The sequence below is a fragment of the Phyllostomus hastatus genome, unplaced genomic scaffold, assembly GCF_019186645.2.
Source record: "Phyllostomus hastatus isolate PE091 unplaced genomic scaffold, TTU_PhHast_1.1 phas_scaffold_501, whole genome shotgun sequence".
In the NCBI taxonomy this organism is placed as follows: Eukaryota; Metazoa; Chordata; class Mammalia; order Chiroptera; family Phyllostomidae; genus Phyllostomus; species Phyllostomus hastatus.
In genome coordinates this window covers 52,095,873-52,107,078 of record NW_025334033.1, presented here as the reverse complement: position 1 = coordinate 52,107,078, position 11,206 = coordinate 52,095,873, and the positions used below count along the sequence as shown (strand labels likewise).

The following is an 11,206-nucleotide window of genomic DNA, read 5'->3' as shown; positions in this document are numbered from 1 at the left end:
CCCTGGGCCAGGTGCCAGGCAGCTGGAGAGCACACGACAATCCAAAGGACCCGAAGTACTCAAAGTGGCCGCTCCTGAACGGTTCACGCTCCGGCCGGGACGGTCAGGAGGGAACCCCGGCACAGGCACTCTGGACGACGAACCCTGTCACTGGCGCCTGGTCTTCTGCCTCCTGACCCAGCCCTGGTGCCTGTCCTGCTGGCCTGCATGGCAAGGGGCGCCCCGTGTCTCTCAGGAAACTCTAACGTGACACTTTTCTCTCAATGGCACTCCTCTCCATGTTGTCACCGGTCACCTTTACGAATTAAGACCCGGGCCCAAAACCACACGAGCCCCTGAGGAAACGATGCTCGAGTGCTCCTCCGAGCCACACATCTCCCCTGGGCTTTGAGAGTCGGTCAGGGCCCAGCCCAACTCACACAGACAAAATCTGAAAGAAAAGAGCGGTCATGATTTCAGTTCAACACTTTAAGATTAGAGTCCCACGTTCTGAAAAGCTGAGTCCATGAGTCGGACAAAAGCCACAACACGCTGTCGCTGGTGGTCCCCGGCCCCCGCGGAAGCGCTGCTGGAGAGAGGTGTTACACAAAGACGACAGGACGGGGTAAGTGGGGTAACTGAACATGGGATTTCACACGTGTGAAGCCCTGGAATTAAGTCCTAGCAAGAGATTACCAATCACTCAACAGGTATTTGCTACAAAAACTATGTGCGTAGGGTAGTTTTTCTTCTAATATTTTTTCATGTTTGAGTTATGCTTTAAAGGCTTCATCATTCGTAACATTTTCCCACAAGACTACGATATAATGAACAAGTATCATAGAATCATGAATGGCAATATCTTACACAAATGTCTTACTGTCAAAAGGGAAAAATGACTATCACTCACAGACTAAAAATTCATTGTTGTATTTTAATCCATTTTAAAATGTTCCATCCACTTAAATTGGGCCTTGATGGCATTTTCTCCACATTATCCTTTCTAAATTTCCGGGTAGTCTTTCAGGAGCACGAGGGGAAGGGCATGGGGAACACAGACATAACAGTCTTTGCGAGTATCACACACACAAACAAACACCTCTCATGGAGGGGGACAGAAGAGAGCACCTCAGAGCTCAGGGACAGGGTACATTAAAACAGTTCTAACTGCAGAAAAGCTTGTGGTTCTCAAACGTCAGCGTGCACCTGAGGCCCCGGAGGGCTTGTCTCGGACTGCCGGGCCCCACCCTCGGACTTCAAGCCCCGCAGGGCTGGGGGCCGAGGGTGTGCTGTGCTGTTGGCCCACGCACCCTAGCTCCCCACCTGCAAGCACCCCCCCTCCCTTGCCCCCTCACTTCCAGACCTCGTCAAGATTGTTTCCTTGGTGAACAGCGTCAGGGTTTGTCCCATTCTTCAATACTGTGCCTTAAATATTTTTATTTCCAAAATTTGGCAGTTTTACTAAGTGCCTATGGCTGTCTGCGGTGGCAGAAAATTGTCTTCTTTCGGCTGTAAGTCTGTTTTGCTGGATTTGTTAAAAATCTTGTAATCCATGCCCTTCAGCACCATCACTCATTCTCCTTGTTTCTTTTCGGTCCTGCTGTTCACGGGCAGTTGACCCTCATCTGTTGTGACCTTAACGCAGGCGGGAGCATCTCCAGACCACCCTGTGGCCAGCGCTAACAGCGGAATCCACCAGTCTCCTCACCTTTTCCCTCTGTGCCAGTGTTCACTGCCTGTCCTGACTGGCGTGGGAGATAAGGAAATACTGACAAGTAAAACGGACAGCCCAGGCATTAACAAAGGAGGCAGCTGACAGCAAGGGCAAACCGCCTCTATCATCCCTCCCGCCATCCCATAAGCCACAACACATCCTGCAAGCCACGCCACTGACGTGACTGCGTCCACAGCTGCTGGAGTGAGCCACTCCGCCCTCACCCCAGCTCCGGGAGGGCTCACCAGACACAGAAAATACTGACTGTGGCTTCTGACGCTGAGATCTTTACACAGCCCAGGAAACCAAGGGTGTGGCTCAGAAGCACAGCAATGAAGTCAAAATACAGCGAACACCTGGAACAAATTGTACGTCACCAGGAGCGTTCGCCCGGAGCCAGAGTGGTGGAGAAGCCATCGCATCAGCAAAGCCAGCCCGGCCGAGCTCCCCGCTCCGAGTGACGTCAGTGATGACCCTGCCCCTCTGCTTCGCAGCGTCAGGTCTTCTTCCACTGCTCTGGTCTCAACTGTGTTTCCGACTCCACAATGAAAAGATGTATCCGATTAAGCTATGTGGGATTCATACACAGCTTAGTCACCTGTGCTAGGTGTGGAGTTTCACTTAGCAGAGGATGCCGTAAGCATTGATTAGACTGATTTCAGCTTTTGGTCATTTTGCTGCCCAAACGGCCGTGTCTGCAGCCTGTTTCATAGCCCAGCAAAATAGTGTCATCTGAAATTTTCCATAGTATTTGATTTCTAAAGAATTCAAGTTTAAAAGACACACACACCAGTCAATAAAGATATTCTGTCCCTCCCAAATTTGCCACCATGTCAACAGCTACTAATTTCCTCTTCTACACAGTTCTTACCAAAAAACAACACAAGTGTTTTGATGCAAATGAAGTTGCTCCCTTTAAAATACTGCATCTGAAAAATAATCTCAAATTTCCTTAAACTCACACGCAAAACTAACTTTTGTGAATGACAGCACAAGACAATGCCCTGACTTTCGCGTGTTGTGGAAAACACATGGCCAGGACCCAGAGAGGCAGGCTACGTGGGCAGCGGGGGTGAGTCTGAACCCCGAAGTGCGTGGGCGGGACGGAGCTCAGCTGCAGGTGCTGCTTTAGAGCAGACCAAATGCATGGAAGCCCAAGGGTTATCCTCACAGGAAATAACACCCTTAGAGATTTTTTAACATATCATAAAACTGGGCTGAAATTGTCTCTTTTGTTGAAAGGTAACAGACTTTTCTTAATTTATGACATTATATAATTTGCTGTATAAAAAGACTTGAAATCTAAGATTCAAAATACACGCAATTCTAAGGTTCCTCTGAAGTGATCCACACAGAAAGCCAGCAGTGTTTTAACCATTCTGTCTGCATGCATGCTCGCGCAGCAGCTTACAGGGGAGAACACAATTTAAAAATCTCCATTGCAAAGTACTTGTGTGTTTAATTGCTATTTTCATAGGCAATTAATTTTCTTCCCCACTTATTATAGGTAGACAGGACATTTTGGGTGACTCCTGCTGAAGCATTGGAAATACGTAGAAAAGCACACCCAGGCAAGACCATACACACTTGTGGCAAACTGTTTCAGAAACATGGGCCTCGGAGCAACCCCGGCCTGTCAACGACAAACAAAGGACCACAGCCCAGGGCAGAGAGAGTCTGGAAGTCGGGAAGGGTGGTGCACGGCTCACTGGGTGCCTTGGGCTGCAGCACTGCTCCTCGGCCTACGATCCCCGCCTGCCCTGCCCGCCACCATATCCCTTGTTGGGGACAACTGACGTGTTCTCAGTCTTACATAAAGTGCCACGTAAACTTAGCTTAAGTCTCCCTCTCCGACTGGATTCACGCCAACCCCACAGACAAGGAATTCTGGAGCCCCCGCTGAGAAGGACTGCCACTTTCAAAGGGAACACAACAGAGCAGCCCACCGTCAGGCTCTGTGGGAGAACAGGGGGCAGCCGCCCTTCTGGGAGAGGAGGCTCCGCCCACTCAGTGCCTGTTTTTAAGCGCAGACACTATCCAGGTGCGAGGCCAGGAGTTCCTCCAGAACATTAATTACCATAGCAGGGGGCACTTAGAGAACAGCTTCTGTACACTTCAGAGTAAATGTATTCAACTTGTACGAGCAAAGAACCCTACTACCAACCAGGCCCCTGAATGAAAGACGCCCATGATAAAACTTTTTAAGAAAGGGCGGCTTTTCTCCAGCAGCTCCGGGCAGCCACCGACTCCCCATTTTGACGACACAGCACCCAACCTCAGGCACGGCTGTGTATGCGACTCCGCCCGCAGCTAGGCTGCCGAGAACACGCCAAGTAGAAAGGCATGTCCAAGACATTTTCCTCCCCAAAGTGTAACCCCGAGAAGCCATTATTATAATCGTCGAGTGAATTTCTGCTGCAGGTTACTGACCTATAAACTAACAGTAAAATCCCAGTCAGTACATAAAGGCGTACACCGCAACATGAACTACTGAGACCCAATCCACTCTTCACAGTCTTCTGTACAGGTGAACCATCCTTTCTTACACCAGTGTGTGTGTGTGTGTGTGTGTGTGAGGGAGGGAGCACGTGGGACGTCCTCTTTTGGTAGAACACGAACTTTGGAGATGAGGCAAAGTACAGGGCAGCTGCCGGCGATCCCACGAGGCCATCCAGAAGACTGGAAGAAGTCCTGTGCTGCTGGTGTTGCTTCTGAGGCTCCAAATTGAGACCGTGGTGGATTTTCCTCATTGGCACTCCGAGTGACTCAAGGCCAGGCTCAAAGTCAAGCCTTACCTCCCGCAAACACAAGCCCGCACACAGCCCCCAACTCAGCGTCCGACTCTGCCTGGGGCTGACTGTGAATGCGGCCCTTCCTCGGGTGATATTAAAAGCTCTACACAAAAAGTAGGTAAAAGCAGTTACTAGTTTCGCAAGAAAAAAGACACACCTGCAAAAAAGCAACAGCTCTGTACACAGAGCTGGCGGTAACTGTTGAGACCGCAACAGCAGTGTAACAAATACAGTGTAAGATGGCTTTTTTAAAAAAACTGCTGCCCTAATACTTTACTAAGTTTTTTTTTTTAAAAAACGGATTTCCACAATATGATTTTCTGAGAGAAAGAGTCCACTGCTTTGTTGCAAGAGGAAGGAGCCAGACCTGGTGATAAACAGACTGGGAATATCTATTAAGGTATGCAAGACTACGCAACACAAAACCTAATGTTCACTTCACAACTCCCCACTGGCTCCTGGTGGGTCAAGTCCTGCCCTCTAGCTGCACCCAGGGCTCTTCTCCTGTGGCATTTTAAAAAACGCGGCTGCGGCCGAGTCAGTGGCTTTCCCTGTGGCAGAGGTCCTGACCAGCCACTCCGAGTTTGGAGGTTTCTGGGCTTGTGATACTGGCGTGGCTGGCTCCATGGCATCCACGTGGACTGGTGAGATTACTACAATAAAAGTGAACAGGAAAAAAGTCAAGGGAAGACATGAGACACACTCTAATCCCAAATATTCTTAATCCTTGTATCCTATGCCCTAATAACCCAGGAGCCACATAAGGTTTTTCTTCACAAAGAAATGAAAGCAAGATTTAAGTAAGATATGTATTTCTCTACCTGAGAAAATGACTTTAACCAAACAAATGAATAAATTCAGTAATATGAATTCATAATGAAGTAATTATCACTTAGCAAGCATTTAGGTGCTAGGCACTGTACTGTGTAAACACTACATTGACAATCTTATTTCCTAATGCAAACTCTCAGACGTGGGTATTATCATCTCCATTTGCCAGGTCAGAAGACTGAGCCACAACAAGAGAGCAGGTAAGTTCTGCAGGGACAGAAGAGAGCTGGCTAAGTAGCCACATTCAAACTCAGACACTGGACTCCAAGCCCTCCGTTCCTTCTATCACACCCCATGCCTCTGACGTACGTGTCAGCAATAACAGCAGGCAATAAAGAAATGGCAGAAGATCCCGTAATCAGGCCCAGTTTTTCAACAGAAACACTAAGCACATTCTAGAGAGAATAATTGCTTATACAGGGATGTCCTGTATGTTTGAGGACACTTACCACTCTGGACCCCATCTACTGAATGCGAAGAGCCCTCCCTAGTCACTCGGACAGCCAAACAGCCCCCTCATTTCCAAATGCCCCCGAACAGAGTTGTAAAAACCACCATCACACCCACTCTCTTGATAGTGAATATATACTAACGTGTAACAAAATCTAGACAGTTTCATGTTTAGCATGTCACTCAAAAATTCCAGGAATATAACCTAGAAGAATAATTTTCAAATTGTGGGTAACGGAAATCAATTTAGGGGGTCATGATCATACTTCTTCTTTTTCTTAATGAAAAGGAAGGGAAAATAGAGTGTACCCAAAGACTTATTTCAGGTTTACATGTGTACCCACACATATCTTCAAACACGAGTTTCTTACAGAGCGTCATCATAAGAATAATCTTGAGAGCTATTACTCTGTGGCACATATACAAGAGTTTCTTGAGGGCAGTGGCTTTCAAATGCTTTGGAACCTCAAACCACAACAGCAGGAAATACATTTGACATCACAACCCCAATCAATCAATCAATCAATCACTCTGTCTCATGAACTCACACTCACTCATTTAACTGAAATTTCACAAAACTATATTTACCATTACTGTATGATCATTAACCACAGTGGGGAAAAAAACCCTACTACCCTAGAAAAACATTTTTTATTTTGCTACATTTTTTTATTATGGCAAAATATACATAATATAAAATTTTTCACTTTAACAACTTTTAGGCGCACAGTTGTGCTGTGTTCAGTACACTGACACTGCTTCGCGGCCACCCCACACTCGTGCGCAGACTCTCTCGTCCCAAACGAAAACCCTACAGCCATTAAACAGCAGCTCCGCGTCCTCCCCTCCCCCACCCCCAGGAACTACCATTCTGCTTTCTGTTTCTATAAATTTGACTCTTCTAGGCACCTCCCTTAATTGGAATCATATAACCTTTGTCTGTTTGTGTTTGGTGTATCTCACCTAGCATAAGGTCTTCATCCACACTACAGATGTGTCAGAATTTCACTCTGAGTCATGAAGGCGCTCAGGTTGGACAATGCCCCACTGTATACAGTGTGTGCCACGTTTGGCTTATCCATTCGCCCAGCAGTGAACATCTGAGTGTTTCCACCTTTCGGCTATTGTACACACTGCTGCCAGAGCATGGTATACAAGCACCTGTTTGAATGCCTGCTTTCAATTCTTTTGGGCATATACCCAGAAGCATTACTGCTGCACCACATAGTAGTAATTTTATGTTTAGATTTTTTTAATGGTACAGAGGTCCTTTTTTCCCTGTACCACGCCATGAACTCGCAGGGAACGGGCTCCCGCAGCCCAGGCTCCGTCCACTGTCTCTCACGCAGGGTGCTCCTCTGGGCGGCGCAGGCTGGTGGTCAGCCGAACCCAGCTACCTTCCTCTTTGGCTTCCTTCTTTTTCTGATCATTTTCCCTCCCATGTTTCAGGAAGTCACCCCAGCTGTTAGAGTGCTTTATATGCTCAATATGTACATTAGTTCTCTTGGCAAAAATCTTGCCCTGGACTTGCTTGTTTACAACAATGCCCACCGCATGCTGGGTGCCGCTGTAGACCCTCCAGTTCTGCATGATAACATTTGTGGGGCGTTCCTTTCTGAATGGCACCCATTCCTTTGATGTTCACATTATGGCCTTTCTGGTGGATTTGCATGTGTGTGCCCAAAGGAACAACTCCATGTCTTCTAAGGGCCTACAGAACATACAGCAGGTGTGTCTTCTCTTCCCCTTTGCGTTAGCCATTTTGGCAAATTACTGGCAAATGGTGGTTCTGGCTGAAAAAGTTGTGTTTAGAAGTTTGAGGAACCGCCATATTGTTTTCCGCCATGGCTGCACTATTCAGACTCCCCCCGGCAACACTCGAAGGCCCCGATTTCTGCACATTCTTCCCAACGCTGTCTGACAGGTGTGGAGTGGCCTGGCCTGGAAAACACTATCGCATGTGCTCGCCCACAGAACAACGCCGTGTTTTTCACAATAGCATAAAACGGGATACAATCCCAGTGTGCATCAAGAATTTTTAATTGCAGTGTATTCATTGTATTAATACAAGAGAACACCACAGATGTGGCAGGGTGAGAAATGAATGAATCTCAAGAACATAATCGGTTAAAATAACTTATAAAACATGACATTCCATTTACACAAGGTTCAAAACCAGGCAAAACTAGACAATATACTGCTTAGAGACACCCGTGTCTCAAAGCAATTTTTTAAAAAACAAGAATGATAAGTGATTAACAAGAAATAAATATCAGGATAATGGTTACCCCTCAAGAGAGTGGAAAAAAATTCTAGACATGATATTCTTTTTCTTCACGTTATTGGTGGGTGCATGGGTCTTCACTGTGTCATGTTTCTTCACTCTTCATATTCCTTCCATAAGGCGTTTGTATAGCCACTCAGCACTTATTAAAAGGCCTTTTTAACTTTAAAAATCATTTCAACTTTAGAAAGGCATGGTGGGAATAAGAATCTGCCCTATGGCTCCCAAGACCAGGGTGAACCTAAAACAGACTACTGAATCCAATCACAGAATTAGAGTAATACTGAGAATAGCTCCGTTTCAACTTTAAGATTCTATTCACGTGTTCATACAACTATCTAGTGAGATCCTCCCATCTGCTGAGCATCACTTTAATGTCTCGGGCTGCAGCAGCAGCAGAACGGAAACTAATCCCTGTCCTTGCAACCGCATCTCTAGCACCACTGGCCTGATGTTCGAGAACTGACAGATTCAGCTTAACTGCGGGCACCCTTCCGGCTGACACTCTGAAGACACCTGTCCTGTCCCAGAGAGACGAAGGTCAGCAAAGGCAAAACAGGGCTCTGAAACCACGCCCTGCCATCCCAGTTCTCCTTTACCTAAGGTCGAGAGCTCCCTTTTGGAAGGAAGGGGGTCTGTACACCAAGGCTCTGCCCTGCCATTCCAGTGCAGAAAATCTCAAGAACATAAAGTCTGGTTTTCATCTGTGTTCCTTATGCTTTTTCTTATGCTTTTTTATAGCTACTTAATCTCAACCTGGGGAGAAAACAGCCCATTTTTTCTTTTCCGGTTACATTCGTTAAGAGCATATACAGTGAATTCATTTCGGCACAAGGTGGTGACGGCTGGGCAGTCCCTGTCTGAGGCATGGGGTGTGTTAAGCAGGTTCACACAGTTACTCACACAGATCCCCGGCGGCTCTGTGCGCCACATGGCTGCATTTACAAAGCCATAAAGAGAAGGGGATGGTCATAAAAAGAAGAAAATAAAGGTGCTACACCTTCCAGAAGGATCTACTCAAGGACCCTATGAACAAGTCCTTTTCCTTGGCCTTTTGTTAATATTAGTACAAAAGGACAAGGCATGCTACTCCTTTCCGATCTTCACCTCTCTAGCCTTATTTAATATCTTTAAATTCAGTCACTTTCAACTCAAAACTTTCCACCAGTGGGGGAGGGGAAAAGGGGAAAGATTTGTGGCTGCATGTTTAAGAAAGAAGCTAAATTCATCACAGTGACAAGGGAGAGTGTTGGCAGAGATCTGAGCTATTTATTCTTTTAGGAAAATCCTATAAAGAATGACACAAGGAAGCCTCTATCTGCAGTCTTGTTCATCACACCGGCGAGGAATCCGATAACAGATGTATGCGGCAGCGTGATTTAGTGCCAGGAGCTGGCCCCTGATGTGTATTAATACAGCGGCAAAGCGGAACGCACCTCTCTTCATCAGTCATTCCTATAAAAGAGGTGGAATCTGAGATGGCCCAGTGTTAGGCAGAGCAAGCCCATTTGTTCTACTGACTGATGGCGCGGGCCCGGGCTATGTCCTTCACCTCCATGGGGCACTCGGGTTGTGGATGAAAAAAAAGAAAACATTCAGTGAAGCAAGCCTTAGTCAACAAGTGAGGGGCGGAGTCTGGGTGAGTAGGGGAAATGTTTAATGCTCCAGTCTTGTTCAATGCCTCCCAGTACATTCCCCAGCTTGAATACGGAATAGGGATTTCAAGCCTTTCTCAACAGTTCTTCTCTTATAAACAATTAGAAGCAAAAAACAGAAGGTAGATATTAAAGACAAAAAAGGAACAAAAAGATAAAAGAGGGGAGAGTGTGTTTTAGCGCCTCCAGTACCACAGACAGGATGAGGACCTGGGTTTGATGCGGAGGCACCGTGTGGAACCAATCCCATCACGCAGGAGACAGAGCACCTGCAGGGTTTAAGAGGGCAGCTCTCGAGTCACAGGGAAGCAGATCTGACCTTGGCTCTGCAATCTATCAACCATGTGACCTTGGGGAAGTGATTAACCTCTCTAAGCCTCAAATAGCTCCTGAGTATTGGGAATAAAAACAGCACCTTAGAAAGTTGCTGCAGAGATTAAGTGAAATAATGTACGCAAAAGGTTTAGCTCAGGGCACGGCCATGTGGAAACCACTGGAAACGTTTACTACAGCCATCAGACCTGTGAGTAAGACTGTCCGCGACCACGTCAGTGTGAACCGCTGTCCAGCAGTCCTCTCAGACAGAAGCCTAAAGGGGTCGGTCTCACTCAGAGCATGCTGAAACCCACTAAGTAAAAGTAGGGAAAAGAATTCCACACAGATGTACTCCCTACTCAACTATCAATTGCTCTGATCTATATATAATATATATATATATATAAATGCAGTATTTAATTATAATATATAGTATTTTCTGAAGAAAATAAAATAATCTATAATCTTCTCAATTTCCACAGAATAAATTCACGATCCTCAAGAAAGTAACCGTAGGGATCGGTGGTCACCAAAGAAGGGGACTGAGGGTGCATGAACGTGGGGAGGGGGCCAACTGTATGGTGATAGATAATAACTAGACTTTTGGGGGGCAAACACTTTGTATTGTACACAGATATGGAATTATAATGTTGTACACCTGAAACTTACATAATAAAAAGAAGGAAAGGAGAAAAAAAAGAACTGTGGGTATTTTTGATTGGTCCTACAACCAGATATGGTCTTTTTATCCAGAGCAATTCACCCTAAGCTGTATTAAAACGACAAAGGATTTCGTACGATTACTAATTACATTTAACTATCTCAACTCCAAAGAAAAAGATCTACAGACACCCAATACTCTTGCTGATATAAATAACTATCCCCCTTTGTTTTCATTTAAGGATACCACGCACACAGTTCAGTGCATAAATCATAAATGTATACAGTTCAGCGAACCTTTACGTATTGTGTGCCCACGTGACCCCACCCGACTCGTGACGCGGAGCACCCTGGCATCCCCAAAGGTTTCTTCACGTCCTCTCCTGGCCACCAATGGAAGCCACTCTTCTGGTTTCTACCAAGTAGCTTTGCTCAGAAAACCAAAAGGTTTTAACTTGAAAATTTGTTTTTAATTAGAATTTCATGACTGGTAAAATATTAGCACTCTACTATACATAAGAGGATG

General features: G+C 46.1%; 1 protein-coding gene across 3 annotated transcripts in view; it reads right to left on the bottom strand.

Moving 5' to 3' along the window:
* Positions 1-893: 893 nt before the first annotated feature.
* Positions 894-11,206, bottom strand: part of GPATCH2L (G-patch domain containing 2 like) — a 56,785-nt gene continuing 46,472 nt past the window's right edge. For all 3 annotated transcript variants that reach the window (XM_045822239.1, XM_045822240.1, XM_045822238.1), the window contains one exon: positions 894-5,138. In XM_045822239.1, the coding sequence (XP_045678195.1) occupies positions 4,966-5,138 (173 nt within the window). In that variant the 3' untranslated portion in view covers positions 894-4,965. The remainder of the gene's footprint in view (positions 5,139-11,206) is intronic.